Below are 26325 nucleotides of genomic sequence, written 5' to 3'. Positions count from 1 at the left end.
CCCTCAGAGTTCACCACTGCTAATTAATGACCGAACCCCACAGTGGAGGTGGCTGTGGTGCAACTGCCTGAACTTCACGTCATGTTGCTGAACTGGTCATTCCCAACACGTTTTACATTGTCCTTTCCTTACAGTAGTAAGCGTATAAACCTTCTTTTCACGACCACTTGGAGTACACAAGGCCCTGAATACCTGTGGCCAAACTTGATTTTTTTCCTATTTTTTTTTCCTTCTTGTCTTTTCAAAGTATTCTTGTCTTTTCCTGGCATTTTATCCCATTTTTCTTTTTCTTTCCTTTCTTATCTGCTTTTATAATCCCCCCTTCCAAGGAAAGCCAGACTGTATGAATGATCTGCATTGCCACAGCAGGTTTGAGAGCCAGGGGAGCAGAGGAGAGGTTGTGGTCATGGACAACCGAGCTGCTTCCACAGAACATAGCTCACACAGCTGTGTGAGGGGTCTTGTCTAAGAAAGGAGAGAAAATATGGGAAGAATAAACGCAGCAAGTGGGTACTACTTGGAAATGAAAAATAAGATAAATTACTGGGGACTTTTGGACAACTGTTCAAAACTTTATATGGAAAAAGTGCTGTGGCTGTGACTTTTTTAAGATGCAAAATATATGCCTGGCATGGTATCTTGACTAGGGGTTCTGTGGAGTACTGTAAATGATGCCCGATCTGAAAATTAATTACCTCTGTCACTGATTTTTTTTTTTTTTTTTTTTTTTTTTTTTTTTTTTTTTTTTTTGAACTGGATGTTTAGATTTAAAATTCCTGTTCAAAGTAAACTTACAAGTGGAGGGTACAGAGATGTTGCGAAAACCGGGTGTAACAGCTTGCAAAATAAAGGGTTTCTGCAACTTTAATTTTAATGCAACTTATATTTGATTGAGAACTAGCCATCCTAGATTCAGCTGAGTCTGTTGAGCCTTTTTACAAGCCTCCGCTTAGGCTTGGCTCGCTCCTGCTTGGACAATCTGTGGCTTTTCTGGTTAACAGTTCACTAAACGCATCAGAGTTTTTCCTCCTGGTTGTTTCTGCAAAAACACACAGGTAATTTGAACAGGCATACTATAAAAACAAATTTCTGTGGAGCTATGAAAGAGAATCTTGCAACAGGTTCATCTGCCCTTTTCAACACACCTTAGTGATGCCTTCACATTTTTAATGTGACTTATTTTGTCATTTGGCACTGGTTTTGATTTGGACTGTGACGAGAAATTGCACAGGGGTACACATGCACACATACAAGGTTTGTGCAAGAAGAAAAACATTTTATATTAATATTATTGTGTTGAGGCCAAAGATCCTGATTTCTGATCAGTTAACACAAAAATATTTCAGGTTTTAAATTTTTTTTTTTTTTAAATAATACCTGTGGCTTCTCAAATGTTTCTTGTCTTAAGCTCAAAACTCCACAGCTCTTAAGAGATTTATTTCATGTGCTGGCATTAACAAATTTTAATTTAAAAACCTGAAATACATTCCTCATACCACAGTAGTAAAAATGTGTACATTTTATAAAGGAATTTAATTTCCTTATGTAGAGCAGGATTTTATGCATCGCTTTAATCAATAAAATTGGTTCAGTTCTTATTTTAAATCGCCCTATTTTTTTTTTCTTTTTACATAGAATCCAAAAAATCAAAGGGTCTCCAATTAAGAAAACATTTTCTGTTGTGCTGAATTCATGTTACCGTACTGTGAGCTCTGACATTTTGTTTCTGTGGTAACCAAAATCAGCTGATTAGTTGGCATGGCAACAGAAAAGATGTAATCCCAGCAGACACACTCTAATCAATGCCCCCAGCACAGATGGTCTCCGGAGGATCAACAAGAAAGAGGCTGGCAGGCATTCAGTATATCACGTGGTTGCTCTAGACTAGGCCAGGAAAAAACTAAAAAAGAACATTTCTCAAACTAACCAATAGCTGTTTAACCCCTTCATTGCACTTATTAACTGTAGGAATTTCAGCTGCTCGCACCTGTGAAAACCAGCTTTGGTCCTGTGCCTTATTGCTCAGAGTCTCACTTTCCTGACACTGGGCATCTTTTAGAAGACTTCCTCTTTTATTAACTATCATTTCTCAAACCTGAGTCATTGCTCGAAAAAACCCCCAAAGCTTATACAAATCTAGGAAATGTCTGAGATTGTTAGTAAGGATTAAAATCACTGAGTTTCAAGGACTTCACCTAAAAAATCCATCTGATGGCCCGTGGTTGGGCACAGGGAGAGAATGGTTCAAACTCAGGGTGCTCACTGCTCTAGTGGTGAAGGCATAGCTCACCTCTGCCAATCTGTAAGGGAATATAAATATTACTACCTGCAGAAAAACAGTTTGCCTACACATAAAGTTGAAGTGTCAGTAAACATGTGGAAACAGAGACTTAGGAGGACTCCCAAAGCTTTCCTCTACCCGGAGGAAAAAATGAAGCTTCTGCCAGGTAAAGAAACATGGTAGTCAGGGCTTCAGTCTCTTCTGCTACTACATTTATTTCATGCCATTGAACTGTATTAAATTCTTTATAGGATCTATTTATATCTTTATAAAACAATTTTTAAGTGTGTGACACTTTACAAGGACTGGACTACTCATATTTTTACTGTTAGGCATGTTCTAGCCGTATTTGTTTGATAAAAATGGGAAATGCCATTTTATAGATTTGTCCAGTACTGCAGTAAAGGGTGGAGCCAGTTCTGCACACACTGCGCCTCACCTAAAAAATCCACTGCAGGCTTGAAGGGTGCGCTCATCGCTTGCCGTGAGCGTGGGAAAAGCCCTTCCCAGATCTTTGTTCGCGAAGCCAAGCCATGAGTACTGCAGTATGCAGTGAGTTGCTCTAACTAGGAAAATGTTGAAACTAATAAAATGCAGCTGTGGATTCCTGATTCAACACATGATGGGAGCCGTTTCAGCCCATTATATTAGAAGTTAGAGAATTTGTGACTTAGAAGTTGTTTGTGATGCTGAAACAGCTATTAACTAATATAGTTAGTTTTTACTGTTGCATTAAAAAACCCCTTCGTGGTAGTTTCACTGGATCAAATGCAGGCATGATCTAAGGAGCTACACGGTCCATTGGATTGTTGCTTATTATGGAAGCTGTGCTTTGTTCCACCACTGATGCTGTGAGAGTAGGAGTTTACCTTTGAGTACAAGATCTGTGCCCTCAGTATCTCTGCTAGAAGTTACACACACAGCTGAGACATTTGGCTCTAATTTATTTCTGAGTAATATATTATTTTCTCTCTTATTCCACCAACTACTGTGTTTTATTTCAAATTTGTTCTTACTAACACAGTCACATTTTAAACATACAGCTGCCAAGCCCCCCTAATTTTCCTCCTAGAATCCAAATCACATCCCCACCTGAACTTTTCTAGCGGGATCCAGAGGTTTATATTGGAATCTGCAACAGAAACATCAGGGCTGAAGCAGGCCATGTGCTGCCAGGACTGCAGTCGATGGAGAGACTGACTGCACACAACAGGACGGTGCTACAGGAGGCGACCGCAGCCCCCCTCACACGAGAAGTGCACCCAGCCTGGTCCTGGCTGCTGGTCTACCTTTGACTTGCTGGATACTAGCCTCCTTTCCAAAGTAACACCACTGTAATGTGCTGCCATGATAAGTATAATAAACTAACTGAATTGAGAAAAGTGTGTTGTATTCACCAACTGGAAAAAAAAAACAACCAACAAAAACCTTTTATTTGCTATTGCATTAAAGCTAACACAAAGGCAAATGACACAGAAATCACTTTAGGGAGCCCTGCAGAGAAGCAGCTACTGTACACCCTCGTCAGGTCCTCTGCATGTGGCCAGCACTCACAAATCCTCATGAGCAGTGAGGTGGCAAAAAGGTGCTACCTAGGACTATCTGGTCTCTTCGCACCTCTCCCTCATTCTGTCTGTGTCTGTAGAAATTATTGGGAGCTGGAGTGGGAGAGCTGGAATGACACCACCATTAAACGCACACCTCCCAGCTCATCACCGCTCCACACACCAGCAGCTTCCTCTCCCGCTTCTTTGAGCCCCACTCCGAGAGCCATGAAGATGTCAGGGAAGATGCTAGGAAGGGATGGGACCCACATACATGCTAAACCAGTGTAAGCCATGTGGGCCCTGGTCATGACGCTGTCAATAACCATTGCCTTTTTTGATTCTAAAGTCTCCACAGTCCTGAAGGCCAAGGGCGACATGGATGGGTTATCTCCTCCTGCTGCCCCTTCTCCTTCTGTGCTTTTTTCCACACAAATGTTAAAATTCATAAGCTGAATGGGTACAAGAAAATACTAATTTCCTGTAATTTATGAAAGGGGTCATTTCCAGTTTGAAAATCACTTTACTGGGTTTTTTTAATATAGAAAAAATTTTGGTTTAATTTGTATTTTCCACCTTTTTAGTACCTTTTTTAAAAAATATAAATATATGGCACTCAGTTTAATCACAGGACTAGAAGTGGCCAATGCATGAAGATAATTCATTATCAATTACAAATATTGAATGTTCACTAACTGCGTGATCCAGAGCATGTTTAAATTAATTGACTCCTTCCACTGACTTCACTGCCCTTTGCACGGGCATCCTACTGTATTAAATCACTATTTTCCTAAAGATTTATGGTCCTTGGACTGGGTAAGCATCAAATGTAACATATACCATCCCAAATGGCAGTTACCAGTGATGTGAAATCTCATCATTGTTCTAAAATCAAGCCCAGAGAAACAGAGATGGGCAGGTTGAATTTAATTCAAATACAACTGATGGTTCTGGCAACCTGGCATTATGTGCTTCTCTTGCAATCTTTCTCGGAGAATTGCAGAGGATGCCCACAGAATTTTCCAGTCATGTAATGAATATAGAAAATAATAATTAAATGGCTTCAAGGGTTTTCAGTAGTAGAAATAATCTCAGTCTACCAGAAAAACGCAACAGCCAATATTTTTCACCCTTATACACACTGAAAAAGAAAACCAAAAACCAACAACATGCTTTATTGAGTCTTCCCTGTTACCTTGGTAAACATGGGTTTTCCATGCTGAGTGACCATGGTGCATTGATCACAGTCCACTGTGATGGATGAGTTGTGGTATGACTCTTTTGAGTGCTTGAGAATGTAATACAGGTCTGTTACACCTCCTTCAAAGACAGTGCTAAAATAACGAGGAATGAGGGTCCTTCCAATTGCTGTGAGGAAAATACAAAGCAGAATTCAGCAGGTGCTCTAGGTTATAAAATCTCAAACCATTTGCTAACAGAACATGAATAATTTTAAGTGCAATGAAATAAAACTTTGATTTAATGAATATAATACGTGTTCTCTGTCTGCTGTAGAGATGAATTTGTGCCTGATCCCATTGAAATCAATGAAATGGCTTATTCCATTCAGAGGGAGTGGGCTCATCTTATTTAATCCTTTCACACTGATGGCAAGTTAGAGTGACTCTTGAAGCCATCTGCAAGGGTTTTTGTCCCAACATAATTATTATACAGAAAGCCACATGGTGTCAGTTATGACTGAAAGTTGGATATTACTCATAGATGTATAAATACAAGTGGTGAGCATTTACAGAAATGTACTCGTACACCCAGAAAGGCAAAGCACATTTATACAGGGGGCTTGCGTACACGTATATGTTTGTCTGTGTGTGGGCACATGCAATATTTATATATACCCACCCACACATACACACACATGCACACACACTCTTGACTGAATAGGGGGGCTAGCGCTGAGGAAGAGCATTGGGATTGAAGAAGGACCTGAGAATGCAATATGATACATGTTACACAACATGTGACTACCCACATCTGAGGTAGTCTGAGATCTCTCTTTAGACCAGAAGTATTTATGTCACAGGCTAGAAAGTCTGAGCAGATGCCTGAACTTCAACCCCAAACTATGCACTCAAGTTATACAATTCTGCAATACTTAGGCCAAAATTCTCAGAGTCACAACTCTCACTAGTAATAGTGAGCTCCTGATTGTACTTCAGATGCACAAAACTAGCAGAAGTACTGACATCAAAAGCCATTATCTCATATGCAACTGATGTTTTCCATCTCCCTTTTTACAGATAAATCTGGATGCAACCGCAAGCCTGGTATGACAGAACACTTCAGTTTATAATAGACCAATACTTCCATACCAAATGACTCAGTGCTTTGCATCCACTAATGAATACACAGCACTTCTGAGTGGTGGATACTTAAAAATTGCCTCCATTTTACAGAGCAATCTAAACTTGGTTTTGATAGAACAAGATAGAAAAGTCACCATCAAGAAGAGCTTCAGATGTTGTCTGTCTGGACTTCCGTAAAGCCTTTGACATGGTCCCCCACAACATCCTTCTCTCTAAATTGGAGAGATGTGGATTTGATGGGTGGGCTGTTGTTGGATAAGGAATTGGTTGGATGGTCACACCCAGAGGGTAGTGGTCGATGGCTTGCAGTCCAGATAGAGATCGGTGACAAGTAGTGTCCCTTTCTGGGACCGTACCACTGGATCTGTACTTGGACAAGTGCTGTTTAATATCTTTATCAATGACATAGACAGTGGGATTGAGTGCAGCCTCAGCAAGTTTGTAGATGTCACCAAGCTTAGGGGTACAGTTGACAAGTGTGAGGAACAGGATGACGTTCAGAGAGACCCGGGCAAGCTTGAGAATTTGGTCCATGTGAACCTCACGAGGTTCAGCGAGGCCAAGTGCAAAGTCCTGCACCTGAGTCAGGGCAATCCTCAGTATCAATACCGGCAGGGGGATGGTGTGATTGAGAGCAGTCTTGTGGAGAGCAGTCCTGGGACTACTGACTGAGGAAAAGCTGGACTGTATCCTGGGTTGCATCAAAAGAAGTGGGGCCAGCAGGTTGAGACCCCACCTGGAGTACTGAGTCCAGCTCTGGAGTCCTCAGCACAAGAAAGATATGAACCTGTTGGAGATCCAGAGGAGGCCACAAAAATCATCAGAGGAATGGAGCACCTTTGCTCTGAAGAAAGGCTGAGAGCATTGGGTTGTTCAGCCTGCAGAAGAGAAGGCTCCAGGGAGACCTTATTGCAGCCTTTCAGTGCTTAGAGTGGGCCTAAAAGAATGATGGGGACAATCTTTTGTTGTTGTGATGGGACGAAGGGTAATGATTTTAAACTAGAAGAGGGGGAGATTTAGATGAGATATAAGGAAGACATTTTTTACAATGAGGATGGTGAAACACTGGAACAGGTTTCCAAGAGAGGTGGTAGAAGCCCCATCCCTGGACAGGTTCTGAGCAACCTGATCTAGTTGAAGATGTCCCTGCACACTGCAGGGGTGTTGGACCAGATGACCTTTGAAACTCCCTTCCAACCCAAATCATTCTGTGATTCTATGATCAACAGGCAAGATTAGAGTTTATTAGTTCCTAAATCTTATTTGTCTATTAGGACTAAGTGGTGACTCATACCTCCTTCATTTGCTGTATACTTTGGAGAGTAATTTCTAAAAAAATTATTTTCATAGCAATTTTGCTAGCATACAAACAAAGGCTCCTGACCCTAAAAATGTATTTGCAAGTGGGTGTTGTAAATTAAAAAGTATGGCGTTTTCACAGTAGTTCTGTGAAAACTGTTTCTACTCTGTGCATTACAATGTAGAATATTGCATATGTAGTCATAACACACATTATATAATGAAAATATACAAATACAGAAAAGGAGGACTTGTTAAATCTTTTGCTGTATATTAGATATGAATATAATTTAACATACAAAACCACACTACACTCTCTGGAAGTGACTGGCAATTCAATGAATATGTTGAATGACTCTAGTTCCTAAAAATCCCCACCCACTCACCATGCATATATTAATTTTTTACAGTCTTTTAATTTATTTTAGAAAAAACTGAGGTCCAGTGTACCAGCATAAGATTCAACTCAGATTCAACTTTAACTCACATTTCTCCATGTTGGTACGGTATGTAGTAAAACGTGAAATTTATCCATCAAGTTAATTTCTTGCTCCCTTAAGGCTAATTAGTGCAAATTAAATTTCCTGCTAATCATCCTAAGCAGCAAATGTGTGATACGAAAATCCAGCATTCCCACTGATTGTGATAAACCTCTGTTCATGTGACTTATGCACTGCATAAGTACCTTGAAACTATTTTAACGGCAGTTTAGGGACCATTCCCAAATAGCATGGTCATAGGGTGTTGCTTTTTTCCCCTGCATTCACAGCTACAACACACTAAGAAGGCTAGATATATATTAAATACCTTATTCTTATTACTTTTCCTGGTAGGCGTTATCTATGTTTGCCACAGGGATATGCTACTGTGAACAACAAAGTGGGTGATCAAAAGGATGAAGAGGAATAGAGGTGCACACAAGGATATGCCCCATGGGACCTGACTTGCAATGACAGATGCGCATACAGACCCTGTTTGTCTATAAAATTGAAAGTATTTAATGCAAATGTCCAGCACATCTGATTATAGCTAATATTAAGCTCCAGAAGAAACATTAACTAATCAGCAGACCTGTCCTCAGCTCATCATGTTGCCTTGCCACAGAAAACTGAAGCAGGTTCAAGGTTTTGGTTCTCTTCCTGAAGCACTCAATGGCTTAAAAAGATCATTTCATTTCTAGGATAAACATGAAACTCTCTACAGCGGTAACAAAGCTTATTTGTGCAGGAGATGGTATTTCCAAGAACAACAAAAGGCTGCAGAACAGCTCTTATAAAGCCTAGGGATCATCACAACTTGTGTGCATTTTAAGTGCAGAGGACTTTTCCTTGGTTTCTCCTTCAGAAGATAATTGTGTCTATAAGAATTCAAGCACTTATGTATGCCACCCCCAGCTCTGCTGCATGCACACATACAATCCTTTCCTGGGCATAGGAATATGAATGTGGCCAATGTGCTTTTCCTTCCCTTCTTGCAGCAGCTGGACACACTCAGGTGTGGACGTACAGACTCAACCTGTGTCGACAACTGTACATCTCAACAGGATTTTAGCCACACCATGTATCTTCTGCCAGAGTGAAGGCCGCTTCCTAGGAGGACTCCAAGGAATGTGAAGGCAGGATTATGAGACAGCTTGATACCTGTGGCCACTTCAGGATGTAGTTTAGCCATCCTTGCACCAGCAGAGTGAACTCACACCTTGCAGACCGCAGAGCAAGCCGTACACTAGCTCGCAGTTCCCCACAGGCAGTCACAGACAATAATGGAAAATATAGTCTAAAAGCCTGTGTTGTAATAACTAATCACACCAATAGGGCAGAGCGAAGCTTTTCTTGTTACTGCTGTTGGAATTCCTTCATGTTTTACAGCTTGGCTTTTAGTGCCCAGAATACACTTCTAAGAACGTATCTCTGTGCATGGTTTTGTAGGGCTCCTCCCTCCCACAACACACTTCCCTAAAGAAGCATCATATGGACACTTTCAGAGCCCACAGACAGACCTTTGCCACAGAAGTTCCAAAAGCAAGCATTTGCGGTAGTGGTTTGAGAATGGAGAGACTCTTGTAATTTCCTTTCCTGGTATCAGGGACCTGAGAGCACCCCGAGAACAACATTGCTTTAGGGGATTGGGCTACCAGGCAGATTTTCTTTCCAGCTTCTTTGGGAAATTCTTGTCCAGCTACTGCATGGTGTTCTGCCTACATCCTTGTGGAGTTCCCTGTGAGTGGATCTACTTGTAGTCCTGTCTCCTATCCAACTGCTGCTCTTTACTCTTTCTCCAATCTCTTTGCTCACCTATCCCCATGGTCTAATCTTTCATTTTCTCACTTTAGTTGGTTGCTTTGCATTGGTTGTCTTCTGAGTTCACTACTCATCCCCCAGTATACTTGTCTTCTCTTCTCTCCCCCTCCTCCCATGCTTCCCCGTTTTTGCCTGCTCAAGGAAGCTCAGTAACCCTTCCCAAATCCACCTGATTCCCTCATTCTCCTTACTTAAGCAGGTCCAGCTACCTAGTCCCACTCTCCTTGTTCTCATCCACTTTCCCCAAAACACCAGCCTCGCACACACTTTCTTGCTGCCCTTCCTACCCGGTCGGGCTGCCCCAGGCTCCCTGCCTCAGAAGTCTAAGCCCTTCTTCCGGAACTTGATTTTGTGAGTTTTTCCCCCTAAGATTCTCTCTGCCCTTTTCCTGCTGTTTCCTCCTAACAGCAAATTCTTTGTCTAAATGAAACCCATCTCTCCTTCCTTCTTTCCTTCAGCTTTTCACCCAGCCAGGGACCAGGCAAGAGGACCTCCTCCTTCTGTGCCCACCCAGCCAAACATCTCCCCATTCCCTATGTTTTTCTCATTGACTTCCAACTCTCCTTTATTTACTCATCCTCCATCTTCTCTTTTCACCTCTCAGTTACTATTTCTCTCCCCTCTCTCACATCGACGTCATCTGCCCTCATTTTTTTCTTTCTCTTTTTTTAACTCTTCTTTCCTATTCTTTCCTCCACATTCAGGTCAAGTTGCTTCCTTCACAGGGCCACCTGCATCCTGGGTGCATCTGCTGGCAGTACAGGAGAAGGAAGGGCTTCCTGCTCTCACACGCAGCACCGGCTGAGCCTTCCCTGCAGGCATTGCCATGGAAACGTCCATGACTCCACAGCGCCCTGAGCTGCAACATATCTAGTCACTCTTTGGAGCTGGCATGTGGATAACCTCATTAAGTTCCTACAAGGCGCCTTCCTATGTTCCTGGGAAAGGGAGTCCGTGGAAATTTTAGCTGTCAAACTCTAGCAAAGCCTGCCCTGGGTAGTTGAGAATGGGCCCTTTTTTCCCCTAAAGATTTATAAATTTGCCAAATTCGGATTTCCACAAAGAGGACAAAAGGGAAACCCTTCCTGTAAAGGTGAGCAACCCTACTCCAGAGCATATAATTTAAAAAAAAAAAAAGTTGCAAGACTTCTGTAACATGGACAAAACAACAGTTTCCCATTTTGGGGTAAAGAAGAAAACCTTTTTGGCTTAAAGAAAAAAGTTAGCTAAAAGCAGTTTTATTGGGTCAAGTTTGGCAAAATTGTAAGTAAGTAGAAGGAAATCCTTTAAATGGGACTTATCAAACAATATGAATAATAGATGCTATATCATCTCCTGAAAGAATACATTAGACTAGCCATGACTGCAGATGCTGAGACTCTGGGCCCAATACTCAGGCTTAGGAAAGCACATATAGATTCATACCTGCATCTATACAAATGCTAACAGGCTCTTACTGTGACATTACCCAGAAAAGACCTTTTTACAGTGTGAAATGTGACACCCTGCATTGTAAGATATTGGATAAACTAGAAGGAAAATTTACCTGCCCCTTGTAGCAACTTGCTGTGATACTGGGCACCCAACCTCTGCCGTTGAGGACCATTTCATACACTTTCTCTAATGTAGAGGATGCAAAAATGGCACTTTATTGAGTAATGACATAGCGTTATATAGTTCCCCAAGAAGCCTCGCCCATCATGGGCGGGTACTGCCTTACTGTTACGTAAGCACGTAAGCACGTAATCTTCTGAGCGCCCACACTGCCCCCAAGTGTTCTACAACAGCCCCTCAGCATTCAGGTATTAATTCCACATCACTAGAATGCTGCTTTAAAATATCGTTTTATCCTGGGCAGCATCCTTCACCTCTACCTGAATGAGGATGTGCTATTTCCCATGAGAAGTGGGCACAGCCCCTTAACGATTGCTTCATTTGTGCTAGCAAATCCCCAGATAGCAAAGCAAACTGACAGAGATCAGCTGGATTTAGCAACAGGTAATAGTTACTCACATGAAAATGTCTGTAAGAAAGGCATATCCAAAGTGACTACTTTGCACCAAACGTAAAGCTGTCGTCCACTGGCATGATGTACCTTTAGCGTATTCAGTGTGTAACAGCTTGGCTACATGTGATTTTGTGTGCCTTTCTGGTGGATCAGAGACCTAAACACACTTTTAAAATTGAATTACTACAGGTAGATTTGTGACACTCCCTCAAATATGAGGAGTCTTGAAATCAATTAATTCAGTCTGTGAACATCGGCAAGAAGTTTTATAGGTCAGTAACAGTTATACTATATATGATTTCTTAAGTATCATTCCTGGGGAATTCTAAAGAAAAGAATGAAACCATCTGACCTATTAAATGGCCCAAGGCCTGCCTCTCCCAGAGGAATGCGCTTAGGACACACTTATGCTTCTTGGCCTGGACATGCAGCAATAATGATCATCCTGATCCTAGCAATCATTATTTTCATGTTGTCCTTTCATTTATTTCCCCTTTTATATATGCTTGGCTGAATGTAAAATACTTTTTTGTCTCAGGAATATGTTTAAGTCTAAAATTATTTGTCCATCTCAAATTGAATCAAAAAGTCCAACGATCTCTAGGTTGGAATGGCCGTAACTTGTGATGTTCAGAGTTTTTGCAAGCTTCAGACTAGCTACGGGCAGAAAAGCAGTTAAAAAAAATAGTTTGTAATATAATTGCGGTACCACACACTCACCACACACCATGTGGGGGTGATGGTACTGTTTCGTTGTTTTTTCTTACCAAGGAAGATTTAAATAAAATGTGAAGTAAACATGTTTTTCTAGTTCACAGGAAACTGTATTAGTTGTGGGCTAGGAATAGAAGAACACTTCCTCCCTTTGTGTCCCAAAACCAGGCTGTAATAATCTCAATGCCCTCCCTGCAGAATGAAGGGTTTGATAGCAAACCCCTTCATGCTCACTGAACTAATCATGTATGCCTTTACAGTAGAAGCTTTGAGGGGCAGACTTGGATTTAGCATACACGTATACACCATGTAAGATAACTGCCACGTTGGTATAGAAGTGAAACATTCAAGTGTTAATCAGTGTAATAAAAATATTGGTTTTAGTGCTTCCAGGCTGGTTTCTGCAGCTCTGAATCTTGTCAAGTCCTATGTCTTCAATTAGAGTTAGGATATAAAATAAGTAATAAGACAGACACAAATAAAAACACAAAATATAAAAAGCTTTAAAAGTTCCACAGAATCAGCAACAGAATGAAAAAACACCCTGTGCCTATAGCTTAAAGGAGCTCTGGCTGGAAGCTCTAGTGCAGCCTGCAGCTGATTATCTCATCAACATGCTATGGATGGGCTTGAGAAACTCCACTGGCTGGGGCTGTGGGTTTTTTTGGCTGCCAGCACAAAATGTTGAGCTGTCCTGTAAAGCTCTAGGCAGACCATGAAAGTCTCTTGCCTGAGAGATTATCACAGTTGGATCTCAGTAATTAAATGGAGAAGCTACGACGACTAACTCTTCCTTAGCCAGATGTAAGCACAACGAAAGCCAGGAGACTTCCCATTGATTGCAAATGAGCTTTCCTGAGCACCGCAGAAGAAAGTCTGAGCTTTCTTTTAACTGCTAATTGACATCTCTGAGCATGGCTAATTGACATCTGTGTGGGCCAGAGCTTGGCGTGTTCAGTTACATATGTTTTTGTAACTGTAATAAACAAATCAGAGCACACAAAGCCAAACTTCATGGAGCTACATAGTGATGTCAGTGCTGTTATTCTGCCTATACTTCCATTTGCCCAAATTTGTAATAGCAGATCAGGTGTGTTTTCTCCCAGACACTGTACTATCTGACTGGGACATGGCAGGAGGGTTGCCTTCATGGAGCTGGGCAAGAGTGAAGCTCCTGTTTTCAGTTCTGTGTCCTGCTGTCTGGAAGAGCTGCAAGGCCAGTTGCTCGCGGGAACAGCAAGAGTGAAGCTCCTGTTTTCAGTTCTGTGACCTGCTGTCTGGAAGAGCTGTAAGGCCAGTTGCTCGCGGGAACGTCCCTCCACCTTTATAAGACCTTATCTGGTGAGTGGATTCAAACCCAAACAACATAAATCTGTCAATTCCCAGGAAAAGATACTGTCAAATTTGATAGTATGGCATGAAAGGCAGTGAAAAGACAGCCTAATAAGCCCAAATTCTGTCTCAGAGACGTGTGGGCCATGTTGATTAAACCACCCACGTGTATCCAAGGCAGAATATGGCACACACAGACCTGTCCTTTTTTTTCCTCCCCATCTAGTGGGTAAGGTTAGGCTCCTACCATTTAGACTTTTTATAGAATAATACTTTCTAGTTATTGATACAAGTTGAATATCAAGTAAAATTAAATGTATGATTTAAAATCTATTACAACAGTAGTAGTAATAATAATATACCACAGTATAATACCATACTATTAATTGCAATATAGTAGTAATACACTGTGTTGTATGTAAACATCCAGAAAATGTCTGTGTAATCTACAGACTTTATAGATTTTAATCTCCATGAAGTTCAGAAGACAGTGGAAATGCTACCTCCATATTGCTAATAAAATACACCTTTTTGAGGAGGAACATTAGTAGCACATACATTCTTCCTATGTCCTTACAATTTTGTTTTTATCTTTAATGATCTACTTAGCGCTTCATGGAAATTGGCAGAATCTAAGGTTTCCAATCCTTTTGCCTTTGTTCTCAATTTTGTAACAAATCTGCAAAGTGGGATGAGTAACACGGATTCAGCACTGCGACTGAGTGGCTTGAATCCTTCCCACATCCAGAGCGCCATGTGTTAGGGTGTTTTTGTTTTGATCCATGGTATCTGCAATATCTTACTTATTTTATGTCAATAACATTGCCTACAGTTAAAAGCTATAACCCAAAATACTAGAGCTTATAGAATTATAAATATCTAGGTTTCCCTCTCCAGTTCATTCTATTCTGTGTAATTCAATAATTGGGTTGGGTTTGACTCTGCCTTTTCTCTGATCTTTCCCTGGTGAGGGTTTTCCTGTATAATTTTGATTCAACTGACAGTGTATTTTCTTTTCTTGAAACTTGGTAACTAGCACTTCAGTCCTCTAAAACACGCTTGAGTCAAGAGCAAGTAACAGAAACTTCATGACAATGAGACCTCAGCTTAACTCCCCACACTTTATGTACCCTCATTCTCATAGACACATAATCGGCAACTCAGTCTGAAATCCGTCATCTCTCTGAAGAGAGACAATATTTTACTATAATTCATTTTGTTAAAAAGAGTCGGAAAACAACTATAAAAAGCTCTCTGTCTCTCAGTACCAAGCTAAACTGCACCAGCAGTTCATTAAGGCTCAGCCAGCCTACCTATTACAATAAAATTTCCTCCCAACCCTTTCCTTATTACACCGGCAGCACGCTGCCAGTCTTTAAAGAATTGCTCACTACAAAATACAGTCTTCAGGTCTCGAGTACTTCAGCCTCAGGCTAAGACAATGTGGACCAGGGGATAAGAAGCAGAGTCCTAGATCCCTTTCACAGGATGACAGCTGGGCTTGGAGTGCGCCTCTGGGGATCGTCTGGTCCAACCTCCCACTCAGAGCAGTGGGTTGCCTAAGACTGTGTCCAGTTGAGTTTTGATTATCTCCAAGACTGTAGCCTTCATAACCTCTCTGGGTAACCTGTGCCAGTGTTTGACCATACTTTGAGGAAAATGCTTTTTGTTTAAATGGAATTTTCTGTATTTCACTTTGTGCTCAGTCAGTGCCTCTTGCATTTCACTGGGCAGCACTGAGAAGAGTCTGGCTCTGTCTTCTTTACTCTGCCCCCATCATATTTTACATACATTGACAACATGCCCCTTCTCCAGGCTGCTCAGTCTCAACTCTCTCCACCTCTCCTTGTACAGCAGATCCTCCAAGCCGTTAATCATATTCATGGCTCTTCTCTGGACTCACTCCAGCATACCCATATCTTTCTTCTAAATGGTGAGCCCTAACTAAATACTCTACTCCAGATGTGTCTCACCATCACAGAGGGAAAGATCACCTCCCTCATACTCTCCCTAATGCAGCCTGGGAGGCAGCTGGCTTCTTTGCTGCAATGGCACATTGCTGGCTCGCAGTCAGCTGAACTCTCAGCTCCTTTCCTGCAGGTCTTATAACCAGCTCCTCAGATTGAAGCACACATAGCAGAGCACCAGCTCTGCACAGATCTGTACCAGCTTCAAGTGTTAAGTTTTCACTCTGTATTCCATGACAACTCTCTAAGAACTCAGGGAGTCTGCTGATCATAAAATGAAAACTCAGAGCCCATACAATTTGTTGTTTAAACAACTGAATTAGGTTTCTAGTAGCACAGAGCAGGCCAGACCTCTACTCACATTGGAAACATTCAGGATTTCTCATGGCAGGCACATTTCTGAGGAAGCCTACAGTCTAAGCTGATTTTTTTAGGCTGGAGGGGAGAAATGTTTGAGGAGTTACCCATATTCTTTTTCCACAGATAAAAGACAAACCTTAGGTTAGGAAGATCGAATTTTAACTATAAAACTTCCACATCTTATAAATCAAAATTATTGCTCTCCAGCAAAGATCTGTACATGAATATTTTAGCAAAGAGAATATTTGTATTTTCATAAATCTGCACTCTGAATGCGAATAAAGCCAGAACAAGTGGTTTGCCTGGTTGCAGAATACAGCCACTCACACTTCTGACTGTGCTAATCATTCTGTTTGAACAAGAGTATTTTCAGTTAACTTTGTTCAACAACTGCAAAGAAGCAAGTTCTAAAGGCAAGCCAAAGAGGTTATTCACAGCTGTATGACAAACCGCTGTCAAAACATAACAAACCACAACCAAACTCAAGCAGAAAATGACAAAATGTAAGACCATAAAAATGATGGAAATTGTGCAGGACAGGCATTTTAGATGAACAAATGCAATCTGTACCAGCATAAAGGACCAACACAGCTCAGAAAATCATACCCAGAAAAGTCGTCTCAAGAAATAAAGGCAAAAACATAAAATTCAAATGACAGGACACCAAAAGGAACAGACAAAAACCAGGCAACCCATCCGGTTGTATTAAATCAAGCACACCCCTGACCCCTGACTTCATCTGACCTAGCAGAATACTAAATATGGTGTGAAACAAAAAATTTTGTAAAAGCACAAGCAAAATGACATTAAGATATAGTGATGTTTGCCATACCCTCATATACTGCCACAATTCTTTTATGCAGGTACCCAAGCTGGTCTGGGTCAAGAACCTAGACAGAGAGCTCAAACCCAAAGCTTAGTTGCTGCGGAAAATGGGTGTCTGCCTTTTTCTGGTGTGTTCGTGCTGGTGGAGGGTTAACTGACCAAACCACACACTTCGCAGCAATTGACTCAATAAGTTTCTTGTTGATCTGAATCCAAACTTCCGCAAAAATTAAGGAAGTTACTGGAACTACACCAATTACCACCTGGAAAATACTTGGCCATTATGCTGGGGATCTTCTCCCCCCAGATTGTATAAGTATGCAAGCTATTGCTACGAAAGCATGTAGGAAGATCTGTTGTGCTATATTTGCTGGTGCAAAGTTGTTCTGAAGACAGATGTCTACAAACATAATTTTACCAATTTCTGATCTCCACTCTCTCCTCTGAACCATGTTGAGATGGGAAGCTGAGGAAGAAAAAATAAAAAAAGGATCCTACATGTATTCTAGAAATACTATTAAAGATTTACAGCCCGTATGAGGGAAGAATAAACAACAGACAAAGTACTGATCTGAATAATGCATAGGTCCCTTTCACCCTTAGAAACATTAAAAGAGGAGCTGTGAGCGACTGAGACAGAATACCATGTGTAGTGGATAGCTTTTTCACTTCTAAAGCTCCTGATTTACATCCAGGCAAAATCAGCAGCAACATATACCTTTTATTAGCTGCAACTCTGATAAACCCTAATTCTGGTTTCAGTCTGGTTTGTATCTGCCAGAATAGCACCTCACACCACCACTGCTATGCCTGATGAAAAGCCTGATGAGAAGCCTGATGAGGAGCCTGAGGACACCATTCCTGATGAGAAGCCTGAGGACAGCACAAGCCGCTGTGACCTCAAAGGGCTCAGCTCAGGCAGAATTTATTTTTCTTGAATGCTTTCTGCAGCTCTCCACAAGCTCCCTTTTACTAAGAGAAAACTAGTAACAGTACTTAGAGCAGCTAGTTCAGGTTAGTTAAAGCTGCTTCTTCACTGTGGTTAGTACAGTGTAAACATAACCATGACTGTGTCTATAAAACATGTAGCAGGCAGACACCAACTTGCTCTGCTAACACTCCAAGTAAACCAAAATCTACAGGTCTGTGAAGCATGGGATCACATCTGACCAAGTAAACTGTGTGAAAAGACAGGACATAGTTGTTTGGGCTCCAAGCCAGATGAAAATGGCCACATCTGGTCAGTAGTGTGTGAGCAGAATGGGCTCATATAGGCGTTTGCCATATAGGCATAGCTGACCTCCTCAACACTGGAAGAGCTGATGTGAAGGAGAAAGATGGCCTCTTCCCTGAACAGAGGACTTCATGCACAAGCACAGTCAGTCAAGCGTCACAGCACAGTCCACATTCAGGTGAAAAATATCAGAGGTGAAATGCGTTGACACATTCATCAAAGGGGACATAGCGTAGTGGGGAGTGTGTCTGGAGAACTGGTGGGAGGTGAGGGGTTACAGTGATATGATAAAAGATACACACGGCATTCTCAAAATCCTCAAACTGCATTGAGCACATGTGGATTGATAACCAGCATGATTTTTCTGGTAATTTTATGCTGTAGACGTATGAACAATATCTCACCAGTGGATAATATCAGTTGTCAGTTATATACATGTTTTATAACAACCAGAACATTCTTTTTCAAAAAGCCGTTGGTGGTTGGCTTTGATTTCTTTTTTTTTTTTTTTTCTTCAGCAAAGCTTACTTTCCCACTCTCTTTCTCTTTAAAGCTTGTGGAAGCTAACTGCAGAGAAAGTAAAAAGGTATTCAACACACTAGACAAAATAATTAGGAAAATATTCTACCATTTAAAAATGTTGTTTTGGTTCTAAAAGTGCACCTTGTTTATTACCTTTAAAATGAAGGCAAGTGCCCTGTGCTTAGCTATACAAATCAGATGTCTGACAAAATAACGTCAAATAATAAAGAACCACTTTCAGAAAAGGGCAAGCAATGTAACAGATTTATAAGCTTCAGTCAGAACACACGTTATATGCAGTTTTTAATAAAATTTTATGCAGTAAGAAATGCAGAATGCTCTTAACGTAAAAAAGGCAACATCAGTAATAAGTGCTATAACAAATCTATGCTGAAATTGAAATAGCCTCCACCCATGTTTTCTGTCCTTTTAGCTGTATGATACATTTTTTTCACATTTCACAGAGAGTCATTATATCATCTTCTTGATATATTTTTGCTACAACAACTTACTGTGATTTCTGGAATCACTACAGGTGAGATGCAGTTCCTGTGACAATGCTGAACTGCCACTGTCAGCATGAGAGACCCCCTGAACAGAAGACAGATCCTGTTGATCACACAGGATCAACTCCAATGCCCACCCAGACCAACACTTGTGCCTGACAACAGCCAAATTAAAAACCTAGGAAAAAAAATAGGAAAAAGAAAAGGACAAATGTGACATGGTCGTTGCCCTGGTCCATCATACCTGCTTCCAAAAATGAACAGGTGGAAAGCTGCAAAGGTTATGGTTGCATTCCACATGTGGAAGTTGTGGCTGATAACAATTATTTACATCCAAGTACAATGAGATCACATGGTCCAAATATCAACCGTGTTCCAAGTATCAACCTAACAACATTTAATTTAATTACAGAAAAATACATACAAACTTTATGACCCCAGACTTGGAACACATTACAACATTTTTCTCAGAACTTATTTTCTGAGAAAACTGAAGAAATTTGAGGTGGGAAGTTCTTCTCTAAAGCTTTATCAATAACATTTATCTTTCAGCAGTGTTAATAGGGTTACAGTGCAACACTGCCAATCAACATCCCTGTTGACTTCAGGGAGAATGCTCCAGATCTATAACTCAGTGTTCTGGTATCTTAACGTGCATATGAATATCTGTTTCAAAATATTTTTTTTGACAAATTAAGGATTTTTTTTAAAATCTACCAGATTTTAAAAATGTACAGAAATCGCCTAATGTGGAAAAGAAAACTTTATTTGGTATCTTTCACATCCATTAGGGTTAAACAGGACCATAAAAAAAGTAAGAGACTCTACCTTGTGATGTAAACATTCAAATATGGTTCTGTATACATACATATTTGAAATATCCCCCGGCTTTCAAATATTTTGTACATATTTCACAACTAAGAATATTTTTTTTAACAGCAGCATTACAAACTCAACTCAGCTTAGGGAAACAAATTTGTGTGCTGATTACTGCAATGAATAGTTAGCTGACCTGTTTACAAAATCTAACACCATGTAAAAGTAAGCTTGGTAGGAACCAGTTCGTACTTTTGTTATAAGACAAATAAAAATCGTGCCAGAATAAAATACAGAAAATGCCAGTCCAAAATTGTTATTTTGTAGGCATCCATTACTCTGAAGAGTAATAGAAATTCACACTCCCACAATGTCATTTTTTCACCACAACCATAGAAAAATATCTCTGCCTAAAGTCAGTCTTCCTTCACTACACTCATACATCAATATTTTAAAATTATTTTTTCCCCCATTAATGCTGATCTTATTTCAGAAATTATTCAAGGACAAATCCCGGTCCCTTATGGATCTCCACTTAAACAGCAGGATTTTTTGCTTGCATAACGATAAGAAGAATTGAAGAAAATTATCTTCATTTTTGTGAAGTTAGTCATCTAAGAGGTAATGGCAGAGGAGGAGTACAGTACTATGATGCAGGACAGGTAGCTGCAGTGTTTCTCCTCCCTGTGTGAATGGATCACGTCAATAGAACACGCTGCACACAAACTGAAAACCCCAGAAAACTTGGGATTTGCTCTGCAACTACTCGCTAACAGAAACTGAAATCTGCATATTTTTTTTCAGCAAAATTGTGGCTTAATTCAAAACTAAAATGTCACTTTGCTACAAAAAATAGAAAAGAAGAAAAATCACCCAAAGTGAGGCATAAAGTAATTTAGATAAATAAGAGCTGTTCCCATGCCTCTGCACAAACCTCAGACTGAATATGACATTTAAAATATTTTTGGATCTTCACTCTTGTATTTTATACAGTACTTATCCACATCCCTCTTATCCTCCTGTTCCTAGAATCAGCATAGCTAGAAATATAAATTAAAAGGTTATTCTCGCATACCTCACATCTGGTTAGACTTGGGAAGCGCTAAAAATCATATGAGGGAGTTTATTCTCACAGGCTTTTAAGCTTGAAATTCTTGTTGTTTCCTGCCTTTGCAAGAACCTCAGAGGCAAGTGGTTCTTAAAAAGAGATGGCGATTTTGCTTGCCATTGAAAAAGGATGAAATTACTTTGATGGTCTGAGCTATGGCTTTGAACTTATAAATAATTCATTAAATATTTGAATGCACACAAGTTAACATAGAAAACAATTCACAGCAACCAATGTGATACTAAAGACTCTTCTCCCCTGGGCACCCAGTAGGTGCCCACACCAACCACATGGTGTAACACAATGCATGTCACATAACTGCAGAAAAGATTCATGGAGTGCTCTGGTTTTGCACCACGCAACTAGGTCTCACCTGGTACTGCAGAGGAAACTCATACCAGTATTTAGGGACCTAAACTTCAGAAAGAAGAAAATATCAACCCTCTCTTACAGTATGTGTTTTGTGTCTGCATAACGTGCCCACTCCAGGAGCAATAAACATTTAGCAAAGTGATTCTGAATTTCTTCACGTTAATCCTCTATGCCTACACACTCATGCAATATCCTACTGGGGTGAAACAGGAGCTCCTCTAACCATATGCACCCTGTGCAGGCAAAGCAGCATGAGCTGATTTCCCAGAGCTGTTCCCATGAGGTGGTGTGCAGTGTAGTCACAAGCAAGGGCTCTGAGTGACATTTCTCACCTTTAGTTTCTCCTAAAAATCCGTCACTTCCAAGGCAGATGGCAGGCTACACCCCCAAAGAGGCAACTTCACAGAAAGCCTTTGCTCTGCGTGGGGACGCTTCGTAGGGGAGCTGAACTCCTCTGTTATTTCCACCTGCTTTTTCCCCCCAGTTTCATCACTTGTATGTCATCCCATTCACATTTTACTCTCTCATGACATAAGCCATCTGCTCCATTCAATGTCCTTCAAAGGGGTACTCACATGGAAGTCACTCACAAGAAGGTCACCTGAAGCCTTTCCATTGAGGAATTTGTTTGCCACTTGTTTTGTTGTTATCGGTGCTCTGTGTGTTCTGAGGAGTGATAAATGTACCCAAAACTGCAGAATTTCAAGAAAGGTGATGGGAATGGTTGAATTTCAGAACACAGGTTTTCATGCAACTGTGAGAAGATTTAAAGAGCAAGTGGTAGCACTAACAAAACAACATTTTTGTTTACTGCATCAGAGCTAGAAGTTACACTTGAGGAATAACATTCTTAACAGTGTCAGCAAAAAGTGGTGTTTGCTCTATAAAGAGTAAATTTTAACCGAAACGTGATCAGAAGCCAAGAAAAAAAATCTTACTTTTTTTTTTAGAGAAACTTCTGTCTACACTACAGTATCATGAAAAAAATTACTGTATCTATGTTATGGGCATCTTTTTTGTCTCCCCAGTGATTCCATAAATTAAGAACATATTTGTATTTTCTAGAGTGATTTATTTGAAATACAAGATCTTTATATTACTAGCTGATTGATGTGGAATAACCAACTCCTTTCCATACACCGTACCCGCTGTACTGACCCTGGTACATAGGGTTGACATATCTTAGGCAAACGTAGCAGTGCTCCCTGCCAAGTTTGCTAACTAGTACCAAGAGGGTGAGTGCCAATGGATGTTTCTATATGGGCACAGTGAGATTATGGCGGGATTCTTCCAACTACCTATCCAACTATGAATCATTCTCCTAGATTTACCAGGACTTACTATGTTGTCTTCATTAAATGCGATACTAACTAAGAGTCTTGCTGAAAAACTGAATAAAAACTGTACTGCTGGCAACATTAGATATGTTGAAGGAGAGAGTCATCAACCACTTGCTACTTGCATATCTGCTAACCACTACTGCAAGATGGATGATCCATGTTATTGATACCACATTGGTGTCACTGTAATGGAAAATTATACAGGTTTTCTTTTTGTCTTTTTCACTACTTTTTCTCAGTGCATCACTGACAGCAGTAATATGTCTGAAATGTAGTGGCCTAGAAAATACATAAACTGATGCCAATATGTCTGCTGCAGCGCAGAAGAGTTCCAGGCTCCCTGTATAAGATTATTCCAGTATGAGTCAACTGTTGCAATATTCAGCATCCTAAATAGCATTGAAGGAGTTATTCCCTACTGTGTGCTTTCCTATCTAGCACCTTTTGAGCAAAACCTTAGCTGTTTCCTCCAATATATATTTTTGAGTATCCCACTGATCTTCCTTGTTCTTGAAAAACACTCACAATCTGCAGAAATGAATCTCATGTTGCAGCATTGCTGCTTTCCACGGCATGACAGTCCACGCTACAAAGTGGTGTGTTCATGTGGCTCACTGTATGCCACAATTCTACTTCCTGATTCCTCTGCACGGTTATAAGAGACACTTACTTCATACATGATATTGCTGGTAAAATTAAGATCCTCATTACCTGAGAAAGTTTCGGTAATGTAGGCTCACTTTAAGAGGAAATCTCTATATGATCTGGCAGAAAGTTACTGTCATGAAAGATATTGACGGCAAGGGATGATTCCCTTCCAGAGTTGCAAGATACGTATTTTGAAAATAGGAAACATACCATTCTGTTTATTTACTTAGGCTTTTGAAGTGGCCATACGTACCCCACTACCAGTATCACTGGAGAGAGTCAACAGCAGTTCAGTCTTTGCTGAGATATAGAAAGGACTTTGCATTTGAGCAGACAAACTTTCCTGTAACTCTTTACAATTTAAGCTGACTACATGCAATACCATTCATCATTGCAATGCACTGTCAATTAGTATATGCAAATTGCAAATTAAAATATGCAAACCGTATGTAAATTACACTTATTTTTAAAAGTCTTGCCTAAAGAGGGGGATGTAGTTGTCACTTTTAACAATAGCAAGCACCTATTAGCAAACGCCTACATGTAAAACTACTGAAAAGACATAGTAGTGGTGCACTGTTGGAGCACATTTGAACCCACATCCCCTTTCAAGACACTAAATAAGTTTTTACAGGGTTTTTTTTGGTCATTTATTCATGGTGTGCTGCATACATATGCCTACTAGTGAATGCTTTAAAACAGCATAGCTGGATAAAGCTAGCAGAGAACAACCTTTCCCCCAAATATGTAAGCGACCATATAATGCTCTGTGAGACGGTAAGGACTGAAAAAAACCCCCCTTGTGCCATGAATAAAAAGGAAAGACTTAGCACACATTATTATGTCACTGCTTTTCTTTGAGAAGCTGAGCCCTAAAATGGAATCACAAAATCATGATAAGCCCCAAAGTTTTCCTTAATTTATCATTTTCCGTTGAAAATCTTGAGAGCAAATTTCAAAGCCTCTCCCAAGTCTTCTGCAATGTCCTGTGGTGCACAGTAAATTGGGGACAATTACTTCGTCAAGAAGTAATTAATTATTTTCACTCATATCATAAAGATGGGTACTGAACATGTGGGAAATTGAAAGAGAGATCTTACTGCAAATACTTTCACTGAAAATACTACTCCTACAGCCTGCTTCCTAATTTACACACAATTTAATAGGAGTATAAACGTAGCAAATCATTATTGAAATCCTTATAGCAGCAACTTTCCAAGAGCGGTCACAGTAGTAGTGGGTAAACAGATATTATTCAAGGAAAGCTTATCCCTCTTTGCATCCAGGCATGAAGCATGCCATTATAAATATAGCACCAGGCAAACCCACGCGGTAGGCAGAGCGGGAGCAATGCGAGATGTGACCAGCCTTAGCTGCTTGCTGTCATCCTGCTGGGAGTTGCAAGCCCACGAGGAGACACCATGATGGCTCTTGTGAAGGCTTCTACACCAGAGAAGGGCTTGATGATGGATGAAGCTGACTTGGCAAGGCAGCACGTGACAAAAGCCCCCTCTGAGGTCAGTCACCTCCAGAGGAAGAGCAGCAGCAAACAGCAAGGATGGTCACTTTTAAAATAACTACAGCTGTTTCCACAAGTGACTGTGCTCTAACGGTGTGGTTTGCAACCATTATTTTACTGTAATTTCACCTAACCATTTTGCAGTAATTGAGGGCTGGACAAGAAACTCAGCCACCCACTATGGTTGAAATATTTGATTGCTAAATTGATTTTTCATTAATTTAATCTTCAAGGATGATTATTATTCTGAAGCTGGACCACACACAATAAAAATAGCCATTATATTAGTCATGTAGGGCACATAGGGAAAAAGGCATGTGCCCTAGATGATGAATCCTGGCTGCTCTATCCTGGCTGATGTAGAATCTCTTGCTCCAATGCCAACTTGCAGAACACCATTGCTTCATGGCAGCTGGTCTGATAGAAATGAAAAGAAATTTGGGTCCCATTAGTCCATTTAAAAAATATTGACCTTGAAAATATGAAACTGCTTGGAAGAGGTTATTAAATAGCTGTAATAATAAAAAAATAATCCCAATACTGAAATTTTAAATTAAGGAAAGCTCTTTCTCATTTCAGGAGACATTTGTTACCAGGAAGACAGTGTGTCCTGAAAGTGCTCTGTAATAGTTTCACAGTAAATAAATGCTTTTAAAACCACAGAATGTGATTATCATAAAATACATCCTTGCAAAAAACCATAATCAATTAGCAAAAGGTCTTATTAAAGACCTGAAGACACTTCACAAATACATGTCATTGAAACTACTCACACAAATAAATGTTTGCGGGAGAGCAAGAGGGAGACATTAATGGTTTTTTCGGTGAAAACTTGCTGGGAAGCAACTATACCTACTCCAGTGAATAGAAGACATGGTCAGCAACAAAAATTAGTGGTCAGTTCAAGCCATCTCAAAACTCCTGTTTGGTAATGTTTTCAGATTACCTCTTTTTTCTGGCAGTCACCATTTTGTAGGTCTAACTATCACAGTCAAAGCAAAGCAACAGAATATTGCTGACCTCCTTATGGTCTAGAGGCCAGTTTTATTTCTGAGGTTAATATCCTCCCTTTTGTCAAGATTTTCCTTTCATTTCTGAGAATAACCCAGGCCCAAAAGGCTTCAACATGATGCCCATCAACTAATGAATTAATCAGCCACACCGAAAATGCCTAAAGCCCTGGACTGACCTGAAACTAGTAATGTCTCAACCAGCTTAGACCCACTAGGGACCTGTCTTTAACACTAGATCTTAAACAAAGAAAATGGAAAAGAAATGGGGGGGGGGGGGGGGACACGCTTGTGTG

General features: G+C 40.4%; 1 protein-coding gene across 1 annotated transcript in view; it reads right to left on the bottom strand.

Annotated features, from left to right (window-relative positions):
* The window catches only part of LOC104495032 (LIM domain-binding protein 2), a gene marked incomplete at both ends in the record, with an annotated part of 96275 nt that overhangs the window by 2212 nt on the left and 67738 nt on the right, over nucleotides 1-26325 (bottom strand). Inside the window, one exon of the mRNA XM_010137951.1 lies at nucleotides 5021-5193. Within this exon, the coding sequence (XP_010136253.1) occupies nucleotides 5021-5193 (173 nt within the window). The remainder of the gene's footprint in view (nucleotides 1-5020; nucleotides 5194-26325) is intronic.

This window comes from Buceros rhinoceros, unplaced genomic scaffold (genome assembly GCF_000710305.1).
Source record: "Buceros rhinoceros silvestris isolate BGI_N320 unplaced genomic scaffold, ASM71030v1 scaffold4886, whole genome shotgun sequence".
NCBI classification, from domain to species: Eukaryota; Metazoa; Chordata; class Aves; order Bucerotiformes; family Bucerotidae; genus Buceros; species Buceros rhinoceros.
Note: the sequence above shows the minus strand (reverse complement) of the source record. Positions and strands in the feature narration are given on the sequence as shown.